This window comes from Amphibalanus amphitrite, unplaced genomic scaffold (genome assembly GCF_019059575.1).
Source record: "Amphibalanus amphitrite isolate SeventyFive unplaced genomic scaffold, NRLGWU_Aamphi_draft 000502F_arrow, whole genome shotgun sequence".
Lineage (NCBI taxonomy): Eukaryota > Metazoa > Arthropoda > Thecostraca > Balanomorpha > Balanidae > Amphibalanus > Amphibalanus amphitrite.
In genome coordinates this window covers 245,359-271,720 of record NW_024881996.1, presented here as the reverse complement: position 1 = coordinate 271,720, position 26,362 = coordinate 245,359, and the positions used below count along the sequence as shown (strand labels likewise).

Here is a 26,362-nt window from a genome sequence, read left to right as displayed (position 1 = left end):
GACCTCGAGGTCATCATGTATATCATTCGATGCGTCTTGACGAGCTGAACACAATGAGACCATCCACGCGTCTGTATCTTGTTCCTGTACGGAGTTATTGGCCAAAAACCTTTGGTGACCTTTGATGACGTCACATGACCTCACAGCTGCCCAACAGCAAAACAGACCTCAAGGTAGTGAAGGTTGATCGTATATGAAGTCATGTATGGTATATGGGGCCATTCCGACCCGTTTTAGTGGTAAAAGCAGGGAGTTGATTTTTCCCCCATTGACTTATAATGGGGAGGTCGCGAAATTGACCTGACCTTAGGTCACCGATATCAAAATTCCGAGATATACAAATTGCACATACTGGTACCCTAACTAAACCCTGAAGAGAAGAAATTGATCGGTCAAAAACTCTAGCTCTGGCGTGATTGCAAACTTTTCTGAGGTAGGGTCACCAAACCGCCTCTGGTGACCTGACCTGAGGTCAGATCAACTCAAAATTTTCAGACATGTTGCGTAGAAGCCTTTTAGGAAAAGTCAGAAAATTTGAGCTTCCTAGCTCAACGCGTTTGGGAGAAATAACCAAAAAACCTCAGGGGGGGGCTCCTGAGGCCCCCCCCGCCAGGAATAGGGTTAAGTCACTTTTAAGGGTACAACGGGCCACACACTGGGCTTTTCTGTCTTTATTTGTAACACCTTATGCTCAAATGAACTTCAGTGTTAATCATTTAAAACGTAAGAGACAATTGATTCTGACATTGGCTGGCTGCCAGGATTCTTTCAAAAGCATGAGGCAGGATGGGATTTGGAAAACGTGTTCCCGTCTTATTTCAGGCCAGGTCAAGGAAAGGCAAAAAATAAAACCTAAAAGAAATAACATCGAATGCTAAGTTCAGACAGAAAAGGGTTGATTGTTAGGATTTGGCCACGAAAACGGTCTGCACGTTGGTAAGCAAACGATCTACATACGGCGAAAAGATCCTTGCTTTAGACAAGCCATCAGGGCACGATTCTCATGAAGGGCTTGCGCCTCGTCTCTTATGTCAACTATGGAACAGCGTATTAGTTGAGCATTGGCTCGTCTTAAGTTCAGACGATAAGGTTCTTAAAAAGTTCTTCAGCCATCCTGCCAATCGAGAAGTTGTCGAAAACGCCTAAGAATCGGAAATTTTCTAGATTCTTTTTGACACATATTTACAGAAGATCGTCCGTTGTACATACAAACAACGTTGAAAATAAATTGATGCGACCGAACTGATAATTCGAGTTACGCTAGACTTGGAAGTATCGCAAAATTAAATTGTGGAGCTGGCAACACATGCGCTTCCCTGCTAATTGACAAACATTTTCGGAAAACAAGTGTATGCAAGTGACGATATGTGGTGGAGCATTGTGATTTATTGTGAAAAGTAAAAACTCAATTCTCGAATTTCCCTCCGGGTCAACAACACAAAGTTCAAAGTCACCCCATCTGTTCCCATTTGCGCGACCTCACAGTCCGTTGCAATCTTGACATTCTGGAAGTCACCGCGCTCCCCATGACTGAGTGCTCGGACATCACGCCACCGCAGTCGCCAGGCGATGGGCTCAACGTCGTTATAACCTCAACATTGCCCACGTGGTACTGGCATTCCGAGATACAGAGTCAGAGCTCCCTGGGTGGCAAACGAGGTAATTCGACCCTCTCCGCCCCGAGACGGCACGATACTGAGACACGACTCGGATGTGGGGGTTTCACGGGGCGGGGTTCAGGGAAAGGGGCCGAGGGTAGTGGGGGGGGGGGGGGCAGGGATCAGTCGCGTGCTTGGCAATGACAGTGTCGCCTGGCGTCACTTGACACGGCTGCGTCTGGTGTCAGAGTGGCGGTTTCTGATTGGTGGAGAGCGGGGGCCGGTCCGTAGGGGGCGGGGCGTGTAGTTTAGTCGCGTGGCGGCCCTACGGCCCCCCGAGGCTCACTCGCGGGGACGGCAGTCTCGGGAGCGGCAGCGGTCCCAGTCGCTGGCTCGACTGAGAGGACTAATCCGCGCCAGAGTCCGACCCCAGCCCCAACATGGTCCAGCCCCGCGACGCAGAGGTCGGCGAGCCGTGCCTGTCGCGGGCCCTCTCCAATGGCGACACGAACGGCAGCCAGGAGCAGGACGAGCGAGAGCCCTCGCCGGTCCCTCCGGAGGGTGAGGGAGGTCCGCGCATGGGGCGTCGGCCGTCCAACTCGCGCATGCAGCTCCGCTGGCAGCTCAGTCGGCAGGTCAGTCTGGGGTCGTCTTGGGTCCGCCGCGCACCGCAGCGTGTCCTGCGCCAGGTGCAGCGAACCATCGACCTTCGTGTCGTTGAAAATATTGCTAGATAAAAATAATAATAAAAATGTTCGTCGTCAATTTATCACTGAGTCATGGTGGAAGATTTTCCAACTAAAAGGATCTTGATCTAGGGCGAATTGATCCTCAGTAAAATGCATGCTTTTTGCTGGACGTTGTACTAGAATACTAGACTCCTAGTCGTAGATAGACTGACTGCCTTACCCCGTTTATAAACTGATAATTGCAAGTCTTCACGAAGAAGTATGGTACCATGAGCAGGATCTTCAGACCCACCTGCACAAAATCATGACTCCCTATTTTTAGCTAGTGATAAGCGATTGGATGCTTTTTATGTTTAGTTTAGAAGAAATAAGTGATGAAAAATAGGCATTTCATTATGCCTACTCCTGCGGTCAAAAGCTGGATAAATGTCAAACAAAGCTCGCTGTTTAGAATTTCTATTTAAAAGAGACTCAAATATCATCCGGTTTGCTCCCATTTTCGGATAGCATGAATGACAGAAAGGTGCCAATTGAAGTTTTTCATTCACATTGAAATGACGATATATCTGTAATGACCAAAAGCAAGAAAAAGAAATGCTCACATAGCCTGTAAAAAAGGTTTTCTTGAGACGGCCATGAATGAGTGTGCGTGTAATCCCTTGCATGCGTGCCGATCCATGGGTGCACTGCGCAGGGTCGTATGCTTCGGTTCGTCCTGCTTTTTCGGAAGATGCAAGTCCGCTAGCAAAGCCAAACGGAGACGCTACGTTACGGGCTTGTCTTTTTAACGACTGAAATGCCAACAACGGAAATCAAATCTATCGAGCTGAAGGGTTTCAGTCAGACAATTAAGTCACCGACTAGCATCGACAGTAGTCTCTTCTACGTAAAGTTTTGAAACGGCCATGACGTTTTAAGCATTGAAAGTTGATGAGATTGGTTTGAGATATCGGTGACTTATTAAGCTTTAGATAAAAACACGGCATATAGACAAGAGCGCGTCCTTACTTTTAGAAGACCTTCTAAGTAACCGACTAAACTAAGCATAAAACATCCGCAGTCCGCATGAGCATTACTGTAGGTGGGTCTTGTAAAGACGATTTCAGTTTTGCCAGGATAAATAAAGTAAATAATGTTAAAAGCAAAATCACTGGAATAAATGCCAGAAAATATAGCTAAGAGGGTTGCAGTCGTTTGAACATATAAGATTTCCGATATCAGGTAACATTTTTCCCTCAGGAAGTTAAGCAATATTTAAAAATAATATTTTGGGGCAGCGATAAAATGCACCACCGATTTCGTAATGTACAATGTACATACATATAAACAAAAATGAAGAAAATACGGTCGCTACAACCCTAAAAACAACGTAGTTCTAGCTAACATTTTTAACTGCTTACGAATGATATAAAGCTATCTGCACTCTGCAGTAAGAAAATTTGGCATTGTCGCGGATAAAATTCGCATGAAATACGAGAAGCTCCTGAAAGTCAGATACATTATGATGGTGACCTGCACGGCTGTCTAATGGCTTATTACGAGTTCCTCTGGCCTGCTGATGATCAATTTCACTTTGCGTTGTCGGCCGCTGGCAGTCGCGTGTTGCACCATACACCTTTGTCCGCAGGCTGGGGAGCTCCCAGTGGCTGGGTGCGTGGACATTCCACACATATCGGTATGTATGCACGCTCCTGCCAGTCATGCTCCAAAGACGCGGTAGGTTAAATCGTGACCCCACCGTTACACGTCTAACATTTAATTTTTCAGCATGCATGCCTTCGCGTTTTTGCTCGAGCACTCGAAAACACTTCAAAACAAACTATATTACAGAAAATGAGCGTAGAATTGACAAAAAATGTTTTGCTTGATGCCTAGATTATAATGAAGATCTTTTTTGTAACGTTTCAGTCCAAATTGTAGTGAATGAATCTACATATAAACGAGACAACTTTAGGACTGAGCGGTATAATCCGGGAAAATAAAATTTGCCTCGAAGGCAAAACACTTAAATTACGGATGATTGTTCACCTAATCTCTTAGGTAGGCGTATGACCTACGAAAAAATATCAAAGACTATCAGCCGTTTATTTCCGGAAAAGGATGTAATTTGAAATGTTCCATGAATAAAAACAAACAACAATTCGCATCAAAACCGGATATTATTTTGCATTCATGATGAGCTACGTTGTTGGAATTTTTTAAAAGGCATTAAATCAAGCGAAAGTTAAAAATGTAACAAAGCTGTTTGGTTTTTGAAAATGCTTGTGGAAGGACTTTGTGGCATGCTTATAAGTGTATCATGCATGCTTTGTGTATGAGTGGATGTCCGCCCAACAAACGCAATTGAAAATGTGATTCTGAGCTTTTTGACACAATGTCAATGCTTTCACTCTTCCCAACAAAGAATGCACATACCCTCAACAGCTTTCTTAGGAAATGTGGTGATGGTCTTATATCAAATAATTGTTTTGACTCCGCTTTGTTAGCTGTCTGTTTCACCTCGGTTGAGCTTACATATATATACCTATTAACCGCGCCCCACCTGCGTATAACGCGCCCTACAGGGGGGGGGGGGCTATTCATAGCCCCCTCCCTCTGAAACTGGGGCATTCCACGATAGATCGACCAAAAAAAAAACTTAAAATTTACACCCGCATATTTTATTTTTTGCTTAAAATTGGTCTAATGGGTTGTGATGGGCGGGTAACCCAGCTGTGGCAAGGATTTTTTTCTTCGAACAACGGTTTCCGAGATATAGCCTCGGGCAGTTCCTGGAGGTCACGCTGCAACCCTATGTTTGGCGGCTTATAACTCAGAAACTATTGGTTTTCTATGGTAAAAACTTGATATGGTTCAACTTGCAATCAACCAGCAAACGTTTTGGCTATCTCGGATTTTCGATTTTTGAAAATTTTGATCACGTGACATCTTGATCTTTTTTTCGAAGAGTGACCTTGATATTTTCCCAACTGAAAGTCGCAATTTTGTCTGATGACGATTAAAGCCTTATCAATTGTCATTCATATGCGATAATAAAAAATGTGGCTTTCGGCCTGCGTTGACCTCAGGTCAGGTCATTTTTATGACCTTCCCATTATTACGAGCGGGAGCGACAGCGAGATCTCGAGAACAAAGCAAGATAGCGACAAGCGGTGAACGGCGTAGGGTACACATGGATAAGGTCTACAATTTTTACTCAGGTCATTTTCAGGTCAGGTCAAAGATGACGTCACAGGGGTAAAAAGAAAGTCTAAATGGCGGCACTACATATATATGAAGTTTTTCTCGAATAACTTTCGAAGTATCCCAGCTAGGAACAAACTAATAGCACCATCGTGATCCTCTCGTCGATCCGCATCGAAACATGTGTATGTTGACCTCGAAAGGTCAAGGTCAAAAGTTGACCTTAGGTCACGTGACCTTAAGGTCATCATATATATCATTCGATGGGCCTTGACGAGCTGAACACAATGAGCCTATCCGTGCGGCTGCATCTCAAACCTGTAAGGAGTTATTAGCAAAAAAAAAACATTTGGTGACCTTTAATGACGTCACATGATCCAAGAGCAACGTCACAGTTGACCAAGAGCAAAAAAATGTCTCAAGGTAGTCAAAGTTAGTCGCATATGGAGTCACTCATGGTATATCAGGCAATTCCGACGCGTTTTAGTGTAAAAATAAGGGAGCTGATTTTTCCCCAATTGACTTATAATAGGGTGAAAAGAAATTGACCTGACCTCAGGTCATCGGTATCGAAATTCAAAACGAACTGGCGCTAGGCGAAAGCAAACGGATTGGTGCCTATTCTACGTCTCTTTCTTTATTAGATCAAAAGGTACAGCCAAAACTATTTTAACTTCCTTTTTACCCCTGTGACGTCATCTTTGACCTGACCTGAAAATGACCTCAGTAAAAATTGTAGACCTTATCCGTGTGAATCCTGTATCGTTTACCACTTGTCGCTATCTTGCTTTAGTCTCGAGATCTCGCTGTCGCTCCCGCTCGTAATAATGGACAGGTCATAAAAATGACCATCTCAGGTCAATGCAGGCCGAAAGCCACTTTTTTATTGTCGCATATGAATGACAATTGATAAGGCTTTAATCGTCATCAGACAAAATTGCGACTTTCAGTTGGGAAAATATCAAGGTCACTCTTCGAAAAAAAGATCAAGATGTCACGTGATCAAAATTTTCAAAAATCGAAAATCCGAGATAGCCAAAACGCTTGCTGGTTGATTGCGAGTTGAACCGTATAAAGTTTTTACCATTGAAAACCAATAGTTTCTGAGTTATAAGCCGCCAAACATAGGGTTGCAGCGTGACCTCCAGGAATTGCCTGAGGCTATATCTCGGAAACCGGTGTTCGAAGAAAAAAATCCTTGGCACAGCTCAGGGGCGGCGGATTCGGGGGGCAGGGGGGGCAGCTGCCCCCCCTGGCAAAATCGTGGGGGGGCAAAAGTATCTTTTTGCCCCCCCCCCCCATAATTTGTGACAAAGCATAGACAAGAAACCATATACCTGATTATTCTGTTCGATCATCTGAAGATGTAACCAGATGCCCATATACTTTCATACGTTGCCTTTCTTAAATGGCAAGCGTTCGCGTTCAATTGAAGTTTTCCTCTCTTCAACCTAGTTTTGGAGGCATTATAAGCGTCAACGTGACGCAGCGGCAACCCAGGCCTTCAGTGACCGCTTACAGGGGCGACAGATACGGGGTGGCAGAGGAGGCATCGTCCCCTAAGAAACTTTTGAAGGAGGGGCAAACGTATATTCTTGCCCCTCCATAATTTGTGCCCTAAACATGGGGAAAATTTACATAACCTGATATTGCAGCTATGCGCTCCTACAGTTTGTCCAACGGTGCCTTTTGAATATGTGTAAATGCTAACCATTTCCGCTTTATATCATTTTTTGTCTTTTTAGATTCGATTTAGAGATATTTTAAGTGTGCAAGAGACGCAACTCATACCTTCAGTGGTCGTTTGCCGCTATTTTGTACCTACATAAATGCCAAATCGCAAGCGAGTGGAGACGGAAGGGCTAGCCATTCGCTTGCGGGTAGTTAGGACTGATGAGCGCTCATAATAAGTCACGGTCGTACGCATTGACCACATTGACCAATGCACGGTATGGTATGGCACCCAAAGGCCAGTCATCATAGATCTGCTTTGGGCATTCGGAGGCTTGTGTGGGGCCAGTGTTAAAACTGGATGTTCACAGTTCAGTATCCGCTTTATTTCAGTTTTCACTATTAAAAAAGTAAAAATTAATGATGGAAACTTTTGAGGGTTAGGGCACTGATCATTAGTGCCCCTCCCCCCTCTGTCTAAAGGCTGGCTATAGAATAAAGAGCATCAAACACGAACAGTAGCGGCGGAACACCTTCAATTAAGGGGGGGGGGGGCACTGCCGACTTTTGGTCCCATTCTTTCCATGCAACGCCCATAGGGCTAACGTTAAAATGCCAAAATCAAAGGGGGGCGCGGTGCCCCGGTGCCCTCCCCGTTCCGCCGCCTATGAACACGAAAGCAAAATCTAAGGCATTTTGGAAAAATGAGTATGCCCCGCAGCGTCCGATAATACCACCTTCCAGTGGGTCAAGCCAACGGGGCCCAAGTCTATAATGGCACTTAACGATAGCACTAACCTGGTCTCACTTTTCGTTGAAGTCTGTTCCGAATGGTTTCGGCCACAGACTGGCTGCACTGAGGTCGTTTGGTATGTGCAACTGTAATTAAAGCCACCTGAGGCGCCCTGACACCAGGCTGAAGCTGGGTTGGAAATGCTTCGTCTTTGCAGATATTACTGGCCACTGATTCTCGAGTGCCTGAACCGGTAGATGTCGTGGCAAAATTTGGTGTGATAATTTGGACCTTACCGCAGTCAGCACACCCTAAAGCCCTAATAAAGAAACGCCCCACCCAGAGCTTCTGGATTCCCGTTCCAGTCCACCGTTCCTTCACCTCAGCCCGCCGCCGCGCTCCCTCACCCTCCGTTCCCAGCTTGACGAGCGTTTGGGCCTTAGTTAAGCCTTGCTGTAGGCTTACTGTATAAACCCATCGAGACAGCCCGTCTCGGTGAGCTTATTTGGCGAATTACTGCCTTGGGGAGGGTTCCTGGCGGATCGCTGTCCCAATATGTTTAGATGCGACCGACTGTCTTTGAATGTTTGAGCGGTCTCCTCCCGCTGTGAGCTAGTTTCAGTTGATATCTGTCTCAGAAATACTTTTTAAAGGAAGGTTAAACGGAAATCGAACGTAAAATGAACAGAGGAAATGGTAACGAGTTACCTCATTGCAAAGAATAGCGCGCGCCTACTTCAAAAGGTTTGGCACCGTTCTTCAACATCTGATATGCGATCGGGTTATGGCACAATTTTTCCCATTGGAGCTTTTTTTCTAATACAGCAATACGAAAAGTGTTACATCGTCCACTGGCGGATCCAGGGAGCGGGCATTTAAAGCAAATATTTACTCCCCCTCCCCCTGGCCCCTGCATCGCCCGAAATCGACAAAACGTACCTTATGTTTCCTAATAATAACACTTTTATCAGGATTTTATTTTGTTTTATGCTGTTCAGCAGTAAGTCCGTAAAGAATCGAAATCCGAGGAGTTTTTTGGATTTTGGACACTTTTTTGGGGGGGTATGTCTCTTACAGCGTTGAAAACGCCTTTCTGGATCCGCCTATGACATCATCTCGACTGGGATCTTGCCCCCCCACGCCAAAATCGAATCCGCCGCCACTGGCACAGCTGGCTTCCCCGCCCATAACAGGGCCTCGGCTAACATGTTAACTGGTGGGCCAAATGGCCCACCAGTGACCCGAAATGGCCCACCAGCCTCAAAGATTTGGCCCACCAGTAATTTTCCGAAAAATAAGTTTTCACATTTCAAATTGAACTAGCAGATCTTTTCGTACATTTTCAGGCTGTAAAGTACCCATCGGTGAAACATATTCTTGTGAAAAAACTTCAACCTATTGTTTGCAATATCCTCTTGGGGTAAAAAGTGGAAGAACAGACCAGTTCAGACGGTCGGGGATAAAGCCCTTGTTACACTGCCGAATTTTGGTACACGAATGTGCACGAATATGCAAGTCATCCTATGTCGCGGACCGATTCGGGATCTTTCCTCCAATGTCTTGCCATTTCGCAGACCAGTCGGTGTCCACCGCGCGACTTTTACGGTTCGTCACGACCACCACGAATATTTCATGAAAAATGAAAATTTCGTGGCCGTTCGCCGAACTTATAATAAACGAACATGATCGCCAAACAGTTGCCGAGTCGCCGCCGACATGTCGCTGCGTGCGCCGACTTGTTGCCAAGGTATCGCCGACTATTCGCAACAGATTCGCCATTCATTCGCGATGTTCGCCGAATCATGGATCAGCTTTGACCCGCGCACGATTAGGGGGGCCCCCACCCGTTTTCTGCAAATCGGGCTCTGTCGGCGAACTGTTCGCCTCTGTCGTTGAACTGTTCGCCGATTTCCTACACGACGTGATTCGGCGACAGGGTCGTGACCAAAATTCGGCAGTGTAACACGGCCTTAAGCCTGCGAGCGATCTCAGACGGCTGGCCGATAGACACGAGCCAGAGTCAAACTAGAGGTAGTGTCGGCGACTTCCAGCCGATTGAAGTCTGCAAGCGATATTAATGCTGCCGAATTTTGGCCACGACCCTGTCGCCGAATCACGTCGTGTGTGTAGGAAATCGACGAACAGTTTACCGACAGAGGCGAACAGTTCGCCGACAGAGCCCGATTTGCAGAAAACGGGTGGGGCCCCCCTAATCGTGCGCAGGTCGAAGCTGATCAATGTTTCGGCGAACATCGCGAATGAATGGCGAATCTGTTGCGAATAGTCGGCGATGCCTTGGCAACAAGTCGACGCACGCAGCGACATGTCGGCGGCGACTCGGCGACTGTTTGGCAGGGCATATTTTAAGGATTTTTCACTGCGTCCCAAAGGTGGCATAGGGCACACGCTTTGATCGGAAAGGGCACATTGCAAGCGAAATAGTATATAATGCAAGTGAGATAATGTACATACAGATACATTGTGTACTGTGCTGGTGGAGGGGCACTGCAAGCGGGATATTGGGAGCGGGCTGTGATTGCTTTTGGCCAGTCTCGAAATTCGCCCAGTCGTAGTGCGTTCTTTATCCGCATTCAAAGGGCGGACCGGCGATTTAATGACATTTATATTGTTGTTAGTCACTCGTTTTCCTGAACGGCGTTGGGCGTGTTTGACCTCCCTTGACGCACCAAATTGTACCTATGCTTAGAGAATAAAAATGAATATGCACATGATTAAAATGTGATACATACGTCTCTTCATGCGTTTTTCACCCTTATCAATCGATTCAAAATAGAGGTTGACGTGTGAAACATTGCCAATTTGCATTGAAGATACTATGTGTTTGAAAAAATTAGATGACGTAAGGTCAACCAGTACCCACTTTGTGACAAGAAATCATCGGATTTTAAAGCTACATAAAAAATCCATCATAGATTAATGCTTTGGATGAACGGATGCTTTGGATGCTTCGGATTTCGCTTCCTTACTGCCTATCACGTAATATAACCCAAACTTTTCCCAATGGAAGTTCCTTTGTTTAATTATTATGCCCAGAAATGTGTCGATTTTGTGCCATTTCCGGGCGCTTTGGGGGGGGGGGGAGCATGGCCCCGTGGCCCCCTCTATATCCTCCTATGGCCAGACGGCCATGACGGCCCTGATCTGACCGTATGCCATCAAATGTCAAACTTCGCAATGATGCGATATTTTTTTTCGGAAAACGTGCCGGTGTCTCAAAAACTATGATAGCTAGGAGGGCGCAATCGATAGGAGAAAAGCAATCGATATATCTTGAACAGCTCTTTCGTCAATATTTCGTCAGAATTGAGTTCAGATCAACGGTTAAGGATCCATAGCCAAAAACGGGTAAAATTACAATTTTTGTCAATATAGGTTTCATGAAAAGCTTTTGAACTAAAAAAAGGCAGAGAATTTTCGTTTGCACGATCGTTCTTCTCTCATTTTTACCTCGAAATGTCAAGGTCAGAACTTGACCTCACATTAAGGTCATTTCGTGACCAAGATAGATCATGTCGCATATCAGTCGATGCGTTTCGATGAGGTACCTCAAAACAATGATACAATCCACTGTGCATGCAAAAGCCCTGTAGGGCCGGATTTTGGGCCAGACTCCGGGCCTGCGGGCTCCAACTTGACATCTCTAAACAGGACTTTAGGGAAGGGCAGGACACAGAGTCTGAGCCCTAAGGACAGGGCAGGCACAGGCCATGAAGCTAAGATAAGACGGATACTTGAGGGCTGGGTAGGATGCAGGGTCCGAGGGCAAGGCAAGGCGCGGGTCTGAGGCTATCATTACACAAGGCCGGAGAGCAGTGTAAGACACAGGGCCTTAGAACACCTGATGATCAACACACCTGGTGGCAGGGCAACACGCAGGATCTCAGAGCAGGGCAAGAAATAGTACCTAAAGCCAAGGTAGAGCAAGACATAAGACACAGGTAGGTATGGCACAAGGCCCGAAACACCGCCCACGTCTTGTCATACCTTCGGGCCCCGAAGGTATGACAAGACGTGGGCGGTGTTTCACGGACGCTGCTATCAAATTCCGCGAGCTGACGTCATACTTGTGGTAGTGTTTGAGCAATGGGCCTGTTGATGTCTCCATGGAAACCCAAATTGACACGTGTAATAGCAGCGTGCTGCTATCACCGGTGAAACAGGGCCAGGGTATGGGGCCTGAGGGCAGTGCAAGGCTCAGGGCATGAAGGCAGAACAAAGCACGGGTTCTGAGGACAGGTAAGGGCACGGGGCATGAGGACGGGAAACGGCACGGGACCTGAGGGCGGGAGACACCACAGGGCCTGATGACAGGGCAGGGCACAGCGCCTGAGAGCGGGCATGGGACACGAGACCTTAGGGCAATGCAGAATACAGGGCTTGAGGGCAGAGTAGGAGACAGGGTCTCATGGCATGGGACGGCACAAGGCCTGACGACAGGGCAGAGCACAGCAACTTAGGGCGAGGCAGGGCACGGGCCTGAGGGCGATATAACGCATAAGGCTTAATGGCAGAATAGGGCACAGGGTCTAAGGGCAGGGCAATGCACATGAGGCCTGGAAGCAGAACATGACAGGACAGGGCCTGAGGCAGGGCAAGGCATTAGGCTCGAGGATGGGCGCGGGGCCGGGGCATGAGGACATAGGAAGGCACAAGGCCTGATGGCAGGGCAGGGCACAGTACCTGAAGACAAGGCAGCGGCACGGGGTCTGATGGCAGGACGTGTCACAAGGCTTGAGGGCAGAGAAGGGCAGGGGCCCCAAACTAGGGTAGGGCAGGGCACGGGGCCAAAAGACGGGAAGGCAGCGCATCAAATTTCCAGGCAGAATATATAAAGTATCGTGTTTGAGGGCAGGGCAGAGCGGGGCACAGGGCCTGAAGAAAGGACAGGGCAAGGTACAAGACCTAAGGACAGGGCACTGGGCAGGGCACATATCTTAGGGGTATAGTAGGGAAGAACATAATAAGGTGTATGACCAAGGGTAGGGCAGGGCACAAGGACTGGAGAGGGCATGTATGTGCTTAGGTACATAGTAAATCAGGGCACAAAGCAATCGGAAAGCCAACATCTTTTACACAGTAAAACACCGAGGCATATTACTTATTTTTGCTCGCACTTTTCGGCTGAAACCGTGGCATTTCAGTGTGGGACGCAGTGGTCCAAATTTCGCGAGGGCTACGTCCCAAAGGCAGGGGGCTGCGTCCCAAAATGGGACGCAGTCAGTATGTTAAAATATGCCCTGCTGTTTGGCGATCATGTTCGTTTATTATAAATTCGGCTAACGGCCACGAAATTTTCATTTTTCATGAAATATTCGTGGCGGTCGTGATGAACCGTAAAAGTCACGCGGTGGACACCGACTGGTCTGCGAAATGCCAAGACCGTGGAAGAAAGATCCCACATCGGTCCGCGACATAAGATGACTTGCATATTCGTGCACATTCGTGTACCAAAATTCGGCTTTATGCGTCTTCACGACCGGTATGATGCTTGCAGTCACACATCTGACCAGTCGGACGAATTTCGAACCGTTCACAGTCACCGTTCCAAAAATTTCTCATTTGGGCTGAAGGCGACACTCAAGAATAAGAACGGATAATTTTCCACTCTCACATTTTGGGTGGCTAGAATTTTCCACTCAGACACCCAAGACAAATCGGAAGTTTGTGACACTGTTCACCAGAAGTGTACCTACATAACTTTTTTTAAAGAAAATGTTAGGGTTGCGCACTCACGCGCAGTGCGCTTGGGCTTTTGAGATAATTCTTTTCCATGCGACACCAATAGGCTTAATGATCATTTTCAGAGATGTTGGGGTTGCTGCTACAACCCTCTTTTGGGGTTCCTGCTACAACCCACTTTATATATAAAGTTGCACTCGTGCTGTTCACAATTCCTCCCGATCCACCTGACAACGCCCGATCTCTTCCGACCGCTTCCGAATCTCCGACTAGTCGGCGAGCGATCCACTCAGGGCTCGCTGATTTTTAACATCCGACCGGCCGTAAGTTATCGTCCAAAGTTTTATAATCTGCGTCAATTTTTGTGCATACTTGTGCCATTTTATGTGCACTGCCGGAGTATCACCGCTGAGAGGGTTGTGGCTCTCTCTGAAGAGTCGGGGGGGGGGGGGGTCGAGCCCCGTTTTTTACATTTTTTAATGCCATCCTGACGTTTTTTTGCAGAATAAAGTGGCCGAAATCTGGGGAGAAATCGAAAATTGTGGGGGGGGGATGGGCTATGGCTACGAAGGTCAGTCCATGTCGCTGCCCAAGTGGCCCACCAGTCAAAATTCCTTAGCCGAGGCCCTGGCCCATAACAACCCATTAGACCAATTTTAAGCAAAAAATAAAATATGAGGGTGTACGGCTTTGGTCGATCTATCGTGGAATGCCCCAACTACTGTGCCAATCGTCAAAATTCAAACGGCGTCTGATATACCCGGAAAAACTGTCATGCGAAACATAATTTCATTTACCTCGAGGTCACCGATGACGTCACAGGTCAGGTCAAAGTAAAAATTATCGATGTTTGGCTTGTTCACATTTTGGTACAAGCCATACCAGGCTCATTTTTGGTTTACACACACGAGAACAGATGCTTTATATACCCTGAGGGTACCAAACTTGCACTTTGATTTTCAGGTCAGGGTCAGGTCATCACAGGTCACAGAAATCTTATATCATGCATTAGTCACGTGACACATGTTTTATGGTCCATTTAGGCCATAGATTTCCAATTCGATGTCGTTTGTCATTCGAGGTCATTATGAGTTGAATTTAGCTTAGGACGGCCACTTTCAGGTCAAAATTAAAAGGTCATTTTTAGTTTCATTTTTCAACAAAAAAGGTGTTAATCGGATGAAGTTTGAGCTCAGGAACACGATGGTGTTATTTATATTGGTGTACGATGTCGAACCCGTACTGAAAAATTGATTTAAAAAATTTATAATTGTGAAATATTTGCTATAATGTGTATAACTTGGCTACTGTTAAAGATATCTAGCCACAGCTTGCTAGAGTATATCATAAGCATGTGTTCTGTCACATATATTTCGTTTTTTTGTTAAGTCAACTTTTTGAAAGAAGATAAATATATAAATTTTGAATTTAAGTAAATTTAATTTTCGAAATTTTCAAACATTTGAAATTCTGAGATAGCAGTTTCATAACGCAGTCTATTCTGAGTCATTTCATGTAAAGAAATTGGATCTGGCTTAAACACTGAGCTCTTGAGAGCGATTGCCGTGGTTCAATGTTTTGCGTCTAAATCGGCCGAGCATGACGTCACTCTGACGTCATTTTCGGCCGATCCATGGTAGCTACGAAGTTCATATTTTGACACAATGTGTTAAATCGATGCAGCCAAAGGTACTGAAAGTTTGGCGTCGATACGTTCAGCGGTTTAGAAGTTATTGCAGAAAAACGAGAGGGGGCTATGAATAGCCCAAGAATAGCCCCACCCCCAGTGGGGCGCGGGTTAAGTTATGAGGAGATAATCCCACATTTGATAACAAATTTTATTTGAGATGGAGCCAGATAAATAAATGAGAAATACATGGACGCATTTTGAAGTCTTTCGCGTTTATTTTGCATCTTTCTTTCGGAATGGTTTATTTCTAACTGATGCAAAACGACTTCATTTTTCACGAAATTCTTTACTTACCATTCTACATATATTAGTAATACAGCAGTACCTAACCAAGTCGTCTAATTAAATGCGTTGTCCCCATTCCCGCAGAATATAGCCTAGAGTGCAGCCAATTCATTAACAGTTATATATGTAGGCACTCACTCATGCTTATAAGTGACATGGTTGACTAAACTTAATTAAGAGTGCCTCATTCCGTGTTTCTGTACATCGCATCGGTGTAGTTATTTCAACGTTCATGGCAGGTCGGGGCCTCACTGAGTAGAGGCCGGTTTTTGTGGGCACTAAAATCACAGAGCATGTTTGTGGAACGTTCCGATAGGATCACCGTGCTGCTTTTTACACGGTGCCTAATTGAATTGAATAACAGCGTGTAGTAGAGCCTGTCCCATAGGACGTGGGCGATGAGTGTCAGACGCTCTGCTGTTGCATCAAACATATATGTAGAGAAAGGCTAGAAGAGCATTCGATAGGGCGAGCCCACAACTTTGCTTATAGAAGTTATATTAAAGAAGGATATACATGCGTACCGTGCCTGTATTGTTTGAGCAGTAGCAGTTTAAAGCTTGTTAGCACTAGCCACCAACTACAGTTTCCTTCATATTTGATTTTTTTACTGTACATGCATCATAATCGGTGAGAAGGTAAAAATATCTGTCAAGACAAAACGCGTCTTAGTGTCTCATTTCTAATTGCAAGTGAAAAGGCTGAAATATTTTTCTATCAAACCAGTAAAACGCCTTTTGGGCGAAGAACGAGCGAGCGAGATAGTGAGCCCTGCACGTGCGGAAGGGCGAGAGGGTACATCCAGCGGGCTTGCGCAAAGCACCCCTCTAACCGGTCGCTAGCGGTGTACCAAATTTGAACGCAATCGACCCAGCCGTTCCTGAGATCTGGAAGCGGCATTCTGCACGTGCGCACGTGCAAACGGGGTCCAAACTGACTTTTGCACGGCACCCTACTAACTGGTCCCCAACCGTGTACCAAATTTGAGCGCAATCGGCCCAGCCGTTCTCGAGATCTGGAAGCGCCCCCTGCACGTGCGCACGTGCAGTAGCACCCTAACCGCAACACATGGGAATGCATTGCCTGGTGGGTGCCTACCTGTATGCCAAGTGTCAGCGAAATCGCCCCAGTAATTACCGAGATATTAAAATGGGAACAAATTTGACACCTCTTATTGTTGTATTTTGCACGTGCGCTGGGGGTGACCCACATGCATCGAGAGTATCCTATTTTTGTTAGAAGGGATGCTGCTACCCTACAAAAATCACCGCAAGTCAACCGCCCAAGCGGCTGCTGAGATATGGGCCTCTCAAAATCACTACTTTTGCAGGACAGCTTGAACACCCTTGACTTTTCACGTGACACGTGCCACGACGGTCACTGAGGTGTATCAAAAGTAGTCAATTACGGGGTAGAAGGGATGGGGCTACTCAGCAAAAAAGACCGCATGCCAATCGGTCCAGCGGTTGCTGAGATATAAGCCTCTCAAAAGCGTTACAGGCCGGGCCGGGCCGGGCCGCTCATACTGAGATTTTCCCCTTATATTGAAAAGACTCGCTTCGCTCGCTCGCTCGTAATAAAGCTATTACACTCGCTGTGAATGTTTCTCATGGGGATGTTTCTAATGGACTATTCACGGGCCATGGTCTATAGCGTTCATTAAATGCAGGACACGTACCAACATCAGAGTCTGTGACAGCCGCAAACGAGCAGCGCTTCATCCATAACCATGTATCAGGTGATCTGAGACTGGCTGTCATCGTGTCCGCGCTCCCGATATCGCGTGTCGTACGTCGTTCAGATTCAGGCGACATCACTGGCATGCTTACGAGCTCTGATCGAACGCAGCACTACATATTTGTGACCCCTTGTGAAAGGACAGGCTTATATAGCTTGCTCAACGGGTTTTATTGGAAAGTAGGCTGATACTATCAAGTATTAACCCTGCAAAGCAAAATTGGGGCCACTTGTAAGCGATCGAAGCTGTTAAGGTACCGTTATTGTAATGCTTACATAATACACTAAAAATTTATCAAACTAAAACTCCTGATTTTAGTGTCATTTTCAGGTCATTTTCAGTTTTCCACTTCGTTTAGTTTACACCGAAGTTTCTTTCACCAAATAAGAAGTTACAAAAGGATCGATCAAGCGGATTCACGCTTCGCACAGTTCACATTAAATCGTCTTGACTGTTTATCTTTTGACATCCCTCGCAAGTTGGTTTGACCAATGCACGAGATCTATAGCAATATTGCAGTTCAACAAATGTAGACGTGGTCCGAACTGGTGATTTTGATGCTGGGCAAAGGCGCACGCTTTTAGTCAAACATTACATTTCAAATAAAAAACCTGCATAGCTTCCAAAAAGTTTGAAGTCCGCTTTTTTAACACAGCAATTAACACAGCATTTTGACACCCACCAACACAACTGGCTTACATACAAAAAGCTACATACATTGCATTATGTCTGCAGCTTTATTTTGACTTTTTCTTAGAAATCACCTTCACGTTCCGCCGTCACTGAGGACAAGACAATTCTTTATTGCCAACAGGAATCGCTATCATGGTCGTCACTCTTCTTGGAGTCGTCCTCCCGAAAGACATCAACCGTGGAGCGAAAGACCACGCCACCCGTGAGAATGAACATCGACATGGAGTCCAAGCTGCAGCGCATCAAACAGAAAGGGTGAGAAAAGAAAGAGGAGAAAGGAGGAACAGGAAAAGAGAGAATAATTTGCTTAAACCGTTCGCTATTATTTCGTGTGCTTTTTTGCGCTCAGATGTTGTATTTGTCGCCAACGAGCATGCCTTGTTCCTCTTGCGTCCGGCAGGCAAAACCGGCACACATTGTCCCACGTGGAGGACAAGTTGTGCGAAATGTACCGCGCCTCTGACGATTCCGGACGAGTAAACGTCACTAAATTCCTGGAGGTATGTTGTTCTCACAATATCTCAGAATGACACACTCCAAGCGTATACCGCCGTTTTTACCATAAAATGCCCAGCCCATTGCTAACTTTTTTATGAAAAAGTAAAATGCTTCAGTTATTATTGTTCCTTGGAATATACGTATTCCCATCAATTGTAAATGATGGTCAACCATTTCTTTTGTCGAGACGCTTGGCCAGTGTACTCAGCTCACACCTCGCTACCTGCGTGTGACTGTCTCAGGCGCTGGCAGCCGTGGGTCTGCGCCAGACAGACCCGCGCCTCACAGAAATGAAGCGCTCCATTCTCAGCGTGCAGTCCTCGTGCGCCAGAGACTCGCGATTCTGGTCCAACAACGGCCTCTGCTTCGACGAGGACATCTTCAAAGGGTGCGCAGCTGAGTGCTAGCCTGGTCGAGAAGCTTTTCGGAGAGCTTTTGCGGAGCTAGCTTCATAAAAGTGTCGTACAAGCAACGATAACATTTTCATTATCGCTCGTAGTTATCCCATTTACAATTGGCACACTGCTTCTATTTGTATCCCCAGATGGCACGTTAATCCAAGTGCAAGTTCCGTATATCTTATGGGTGATGATTTATCAGCTGCCTTGTCGTTATTATGATCATCGAGGGATAGCGATACACCGAGCGAACTACATTTGGAACCGTACGCAATATGACTATTCACTTCACTAATGCCACACTTCTTCCAATCCAGGATGATTATGGACAACATCGACATCGTCAACAAGGCGCTGACAGGAGAGATGGTGATTCCACAGTTCGAGACATTCTGCGCGCACATCGAGGAAATATACGAAACCTGCCAAGAGTTCCAGGACGGCAAAGTACGTGTTTAGTGTTTATTGGCGTAACTCTCTAACGATGAAGCTGTGAATTTTTATAAAACTCTAATTGGTCTGCGTGTGTATTTTACAAATTCTTAAATATGAAAAATAAAAATATAGTCTTGTACGTAGCGCCGCACCTCCCCACTGACTGGCCGCCCTTACAGGCGGCTTGCTACATCCCGCAGTTGGACAGGGTGGATGCAGAGCTGTGGGGCGTCTCGCTGTGCACCATCGATGGACAGCGCTACTCGGTCGGCGACGTCGAGGTCCCCTTCACCATCCAGTCGGTCAGCAAGCCCATCGGATACGCCATCGCCTGCGCCGACAACGGACCCGACTTCGTTCACAAGTGGGTGCTGGCTGACCAGTGTGGCCAAATTGGTTTAGCGTTAGGGGGAGGATGTATTTAAAAAGTCGTACGAGGATGTCTTTAAAAAAAAAAAACTCGTCTTCAGCCTCATTTTAGGTGCAGTTTTTACAGGTAATGTGGAAAAACTATACCTGACATCAAGTTCTGGTGGAAAGTACAAAAAAAAACTCCAAATATTGTCATTAAAGATGTAACAAAAACAACATTGCAAGCGCGACAATACGAGTATGACGGTGTTTGGACGGCGCTACAATGCCTACAAGGCGCGCTAACGCTCGGACTCGGAGTGTAATCGCCACGCCGATTGTGGATTGCTCTTGATCGTCAATACATACATACATACATACATACAGACGGTGCGAATCGTACATTGGAACATTTTTAGTCTTTATTCCTACACTAGGTATGCTTTCACGACAAAAACGTGGTGATGATGTAATTTTAAAATTTCTGAGGATGTCATTATACTTTTCATTAGGGGTGACTTTCCCCGCAACATCACCAATTTGGCCACACTGCTGACTGCTGGGAGAATGATAAAAACAATAATTCATTTTACATTTTGCTATTAAATGCATGTAATTAACATCCTTGACTCATTAAAAAAGAAAATGGCCGGATTGTGTCAAGGGAACGCCCTGTACCATAACAAACACTATGTCTGCGTTACCAGGTATGTGGGCCAGGAGCCGAGTGGTCGCAGCTTCAACGAACTGTGCCTCGACAACAACAACAAGCCACACAACCCGATGATCAACTCGGGGGCTATCATGGTCTCCACTCTGCTTAGGGTGAGTCGCTTAGGAATCACTCTAATAATTCCGAAAGAGACACAAGATCACCATTAATTTTGTCTTTAGGGTAATAAAGCATCCCTTGAAGTTAACTTCGAAAAACAAAGTTTTGCTGACCAACCTTGCACCTGCTGTAATGTTCCAGCCGGAGTTGGACATTGCCGACCGGTTCGACTACATCTTCAAGAAGTACAAGAAGATGACGGGCGGCGAGTACCTGGGCTTCAACAACGCCATCTTCCTGTCAGAGAGGCAGGCGGCCGACAGGAACTTCGCGCTGGCTTACTTCATGCGCGAGTACGGCTGCTTCGCCAACCAGAACATTGACCTCGTCAGCACGCTCGACTTCTACTTCCAGGTCGGTTAGGAAGTCGACATGTATGCTGTCTCAATTAAACATCTTATGCACTTCATTTGTAATTAAGGTGTGCTAACCATGCATCTGCATATCCCCTCGAGAATCACTAATTAATGCACATCATATGCACGACCCATTCCTATAACGCACCTTAGTCTCCCAATATCGATCCTTCCCTTCCCGAAATTAACGCCTCGCGCACTGCTCGCCGCCTCACTGCTTTCACCAAGTGCCGTCCGTCTTCAACCGAACTACGGCGATCGCCATGCAATCGCCCTTGACGACATGTGACGACCCTTGACGGAGCTCTCAGGGTCGCCGAACTGACGCGTAGATCGGGGCGTCGACCCATATCCCCTTTAGAATTCCTAGAGCCCTCTGATCAGATAGCAGGGCGAAGACCGGTGCCAGGGTCTGCAATGCGCAGTCCTGGCCTTTGTCAGTTTTACATTCAGGACTTGAGTACTGCTGAATGTATTTAAACGCCATGCTTAATTGCATAATTACAATGATACGCTGCTATTAATTAGAATATCGCCAATCGCGCCACAGGGGCTTGGGTTGATACAAAGCCGACTTTTCTATAACCCTACCATGAATATCTCATCTATGGCCCAGTTGACTCTAGTCTAACTCGTCTCACCACAACACCCATTCCACATCACCTACGTTGTCTTGCGTGCCGTCAGATGTGCTCTCTGGAGGTGACGTGCGAGTCTGCCGCCGTTATCGCCGGGACTCTGGCCAACGGAGGGGTGTGTCCCATCACCGGCGAGGCCGTGCTGGACCCGGAGGCCGTGCGGAACACGCTCTGTCTGATGCATAGCTGCGGCATGTACGACTACAGCGGACAGTTCGCATTCAAGGTTCGTCACAGGTCGTTACCCGCGAAAACGTAAATGTTTACCTAACGCGATATTAAGGAGAGTGCGTGCGCGGCAAGGAAGTTTGTACTCAACGCCAACTTATCCGTGATATTGATTTTGTGTAACAAGCTGCGCAGTCAACCTACTTAATGCCTACTCAGCCAACTGACAACTATAAACATATGAGTAGTTTTGGTTTATCATAAATGACGGGATTCATAAGATTTGTTACCATGACACTATATTTATAGTGTAAATCGCCTTATACCATGACGAGTGTTGACATCCGTTTGGTTTGTGTTCTCCAGTGCGGTGTACCGGCCAAGTCGGGTGTCTCTGGTATCATTATCGTCGTCATCCCTAACGTGGTGGGATTCGCGCTCTACTCGCCTCGTCTCGACGCCATGGGCAACTCAGTCAGAGGCGTCAAGTTCTGCAAGGTAATACGCACCTCACAGCTTAAATCTGATAATCTGCTCAAATAGGTCAAGGTGTGAATGGGCTTTCAATTATTCAGTTAATTCATGCTTTATGTTCGTTTGCAGTCAACCAAGCGTCACACATAGAAACGGTCAATTGTCACCAGTTACATGGAAGATCGATCCATAGACCTCTGTATACATCTTATGAAATTTATCTTATGAAAATTTTCATAAAATCATGATAATGCGTTCACTATGCATGTAACCATTATCTAAACCAAATATGATAAAAATGTGCGTAATATATCACATTCATGCAACCCTTCTCATACAATTAACCCGCTGATCATCTACGCCTGCCTGCCCACAGGAGCTGATCCAGAAGTTCAACTTCCACCACTTTGACAACATGTCGGCCAGCACGCCCAAGCTGGACCCACGGCGGACATGCGCCGAGAAACGGGCCGACATTCTGTACAGGGTGCTGTTCGCGGCGGCCGCCGGCGATCTCACCGCCATCCGCCGATACTGGTACGGTTCGGGAGTGATGCGAAACAAACTCGACATTCATTTTACATTGCAAAAGTATTTTACGCTTCACTTTACCTAGTCTTTACTAGCTTATTATGCAAAAATAACTGAATTGAAGTGTAGTTTTGTAAAAAAAAAGAGAGTGTTGATGTTACCTAGGAGCAGAAGAAGTAACTGTTTACATTAGCTAATAGCGCGAATCAGTCGCGCGACCTCCAGTGTTGTGCGGTACAGTATACATTCAGGCGCTCACTACCAGTGCCACCTTGCGGCAAAATTTTAATTACCGATGCGCCGCGCGGCGGCATACACTTAGCACGGCTATTGACGCACAACGTTTGAAATTAACACATTCAACTCACCCCTGCAGCATGATGGAGGTGAACCTGAACGACGGCGATTACGACGGGCGCACGGCGCTGCACCTGGCCTCGGCAGAGGGTCACCTCAAGGTCGTCAAGTTCCTGGTCGAAAAGTGCAACGTACTCGTCGACCCCAAGGTACGCTAGATACGAGTTTTTAGGAAACGACAACGTTTTGAAATCATTCAATATCCACAGTTTTAACATCTTCTTGACGGAAGATTGTGATACCTACACCAAGATTTCATGTCATTCGAAATGTTATTGTAGCAGCGCAGCCTCACAAGTTCCCAACATTGCTATCACGTATTTAATTAAGAAGTCAGCACATGGTCCCCTTTGCTTCGATACTTACTCAAATGCGTTACGATCATAACAACTAAATATTGCATGACCGGAATATTATCTAACGCACACAATAAAAGCACAGCCGACTTACCCCCTACATTTTGTTCTCCCTCCAGGACCGCTGGGGTAACGTTCCCCTAGACGACGCCAGAATGGGCGGCAACTCGGAGATCGTCTCCTTCCTGATCCGAAAGTACAAGGAGTGCCGCAACATGCCGAGCGAGGACGACCCGAGCAACGGTCTGGACTTTGAGCCGGAGCCGTCCCTGTCGCGGCGCTCAATGCGACAGCAGCAGGGTGGCACCACCGACTCTGATCAGGAGCTGGACGTGCTGCGCGCCACGGAGACCAAGCTGAACAACCTGGCGCTCTTCGAGGCGGCCAGGACGAACGGCACGACGAACGGCACGGCCTCAGCGGTACCGCGGCTGGCGCTAAACGGAGAGATGAACGGGGAAACAATGACCCGGTCGCGGACGGCAACCCCCGAGAGGAGGCTGGAAATAAAGACGGAAACGGTCGAGCGTCAGCCGGACCCGAAGCAGCCAGAGTCGGACCTGGAAATCCAGAGAAAGCCGGAGCCCCACCCGGAGCCGGAGACGGAGATGAGAAACGGACTCGGCGACCTGGATATGGATCCAGAAACCCCTGAGGAAAAGTTAGAGCACGCACCACAGCTGATTTTCGAGCCGAGGACTGATGAGAAATCTCTGAAACGAGCGCAGTCTGTTCAGTCATCCAGAGCGCCAAAGCTGGTGACGGTTCGCACCGTAAGCATAGGCCAGCGGATGCATCGATCGCAGTCTCACGTACAGAGCTCCAGCGACCACGAGCTCAAAACGCGAGAATAAGGATGAGATGGTGCTATACGAACACTTGTTGCTTACGTTTCGTGTGAGGCTAAGGGAGACGCATTTGTGAATCGTTGTGAACATTAAGGGGCTTCTCATCAGTCGTTGGCTCCAATATGCAGCTGTACTTTGTGCTCGGGACTGTCAGGGTGTCTTACAATCGCATAACGATTGTCATATCATTATAGTGCTTCGAGGTAATTGTTAGATGCGGACAGATTCCCCGCATAGCATGACTTCGTGGGCTCAAATGGTGGGGTATTGCGTTTATGGAAACGGAAGAGGCCGCCGCCGGTGGGTGCAATCGTCGTCGCATTACGAGAGTGGAACGTTTAGCAGTGTCAGACCCATGCAAGGGGCTCGCGCAGGCGCCAGCCACTGCATGGAGGCAAACTGTAACAACTGTGTACTTATTGTGTAAATAAATGACTCACGTTTCTACTTTGATGAATATGAATCGGAGCAGCGTAAAAACTAACTCATATGCGGTAAAAAGCGTTACAAATAATGACCATAAGTCAGGGCTCATAGCATGCTCATAGCCACATAAGCATGCGTGAAACACGATTTTCAACTCCGTAAATTCTTCGTAGGGATCAAAAAGTGGTCGGTGAATTCATCTCAGATGTCCACGATTCAAGAGCTAAAGTGTTTACTGACTGTTATAAAACACAAAGTCAAAAGCATTACAATAAGACACGAAATAAGACTCATGACAACGGTCCGATAGGTCGACCGGTCAGGTCAACGTGGCCATGGTTTGCATGCCACCGCGAAGCAAAGCGCCTTTGGCCGTATACATATTACATATACATACATTGCAGCCCCATCCTGTCGCGACTGCTAGTCACGCACATATACCGACACTGACGAAACAGAATAGACTGCTTTCCAGCGTCTCGTCGGGCCAATGTATCGAAAAGTGCCTGCGTCAGGGTGTGATAGTGAACCAGATCGGGAACGGAAAACCTCGCATGCCTTCCTTAACTGACAGATAAGCTATCTATCTTAAGAAAATGCACTAAGTGAGCATTGATCATAACTCATGCTTAATTAAAAGTCGATCGATTATTGTGAATGTGAATTCGTTTGCAAGAGTTGACAGATTCGGATCCCTTTCCCTATTAAAAACACATTCAATGATCAATCGATCTCCAAGTGTGGCTAATGATAATAATAAGCTGTCTATGTAACTGTATACCTATTATTCCGTTCCGAGACCGAGACGTTTAAAAACTTAGAAATCATTAGCAAGTTGTTGAGCAATGCAATTTCCTAAGCTGCGAATGACGCGGGAGAACGGCTGACACAGTGTTCTAAAATTGGATTTTGGTTGGGTGTGCCGATGAAGAAAAAAATCCTAGGATGAGAAAAAAGGAAATTAATAACCGAAGTATAGTTGCAAAATGGTGTGATGCCAATTTGTATGCCAACTGCTAAACCAGGATTTCATGTCAGAATCTTGACAGGGTGTAAAACAAAAGGATGTGGGTGCATCAACTGTCAAGTGACATGTAAACTGGCTGTTGGGAATACATGAAACTTTTTCAGAGATGAAGTAAAGTCGGCCATTTATATTTTAGGGATGAAAATATTTTCCCCATTAAGTGTGATTTGCCACCAAAAAGTCTGAAAATTGGAACACTGGGCTGACAAGAGTGTCGTTAGAACTGATTCCGACCGGTAACGGCGCAAGTGATAGCGCCAATACGAGTACCTACCCCGTAAAGGCATTGTTGACCATCCTGACTGGAAAGACATTTGATTTGATATAAACATCATTAAAAGTAATTTCCTTATCACGATCGATCGAACTATGGACAATATATTTCGTACGTTGCTAAGTTCAGCTTAGATGAACAAGTTCTAAAATGAATCTGTCACCATTAATCATAACGGTCATTAATATAAGTACCATTCAGCTTAATATCATATCTTGAAACTCTCCTTATAACTCATGCCTCATCCTTCCCTGGCCGGGCCCCTCCAGCCTCGACCCATCAGTAGGCACCGCATAATGAGACGGGTCAGCCGTCGCGGGCCTGTTGCCACCTCGCGGGCCGGCCCGCCGGGGCTGGTCGGCCGCCGGTGCACGGCGATGGGATCTGTGGCAGGCGCGTCCTCTGCCGCGAGC

General features: G+C 46.6%; 1 protein-coding gene across 5 annotated transcripts; it reads left to right on the top strand.

Moving 5' to 3' along the window:
* Positions 1–1,890: 1,890 nt before the first annotated feature.
* On the top strand, positions 1,891–24,669 carry LOC122392807 (glutaminase liver isoform, mitochondrial-like). 5 transcript variants are annotated; one of them, XM_043388084.1, is made up of 14 exons: positions 1,915–2,233; positions 3,915–3,962; positions 18,102–18,235; positions 18,381–18,480; positions 18,721–18,866; positions 19,194–19,323; positions 19,491–19,675; positions 20,370–20,487; positions 20,636–20,848; positions 21,538–21,714; positions 22,023–22,154; positions 22,507–22,667; positions 23,038–23,167; positions 23,494–24,669. In XM_043388084.1, exons 1-14 carry the CDS (start codon positions 2,039–2,041, stop codon positions 24,226–24,228), a joined length of 2,604 nt encoding a protein of 867 aa, XP_043244019.1. In that variant the 5' UTR covers positions 1,915–2,038; the 3' UTR covers positions 24,229–24,669. The 5 variants fall into 5 exon arrangements, with proteins under 5 accessions (XP_043244021.1, XP_043244019.1, XP_043244022.1 ...); XM_043388085.1 differs by having other exon boundaries at positions 1,931–2,233; positions 19,512–19,675; XM_043388086.1 differs by lacking the exon at positions 3,915–3,962 and having other exon boundaries at positions 1,891–2,233.
* Positions 24,670–26,362: the final 1,693 nt, after the last annotated feature.

Bases quoted from the DNA above. Each gene is read 5' to 3' on its own strand.
- LOC122392807 (XM_043388084.1), top strand. From the start codon at position 2,039: ATGGTCCAGCCCCGCGACGCAGAGGTCGGCGAGCCGTGCCTGTCGCGG. The intron at 2,234-3,914 runs GTCAGTCTGGGG...CTTTGTCCGCAG, and splicing joins GCTGGCAGCTCAGTCGGCAG to GCTGGGGAGCTCCCAGTGGC. The intron at 18,867-19,193 runs GTGCGCAGCTGA...CTTCCAATCCAG, and splicing joins GACGAGGACATCTTCAAAGG to GATGATTATGGACAACATCG.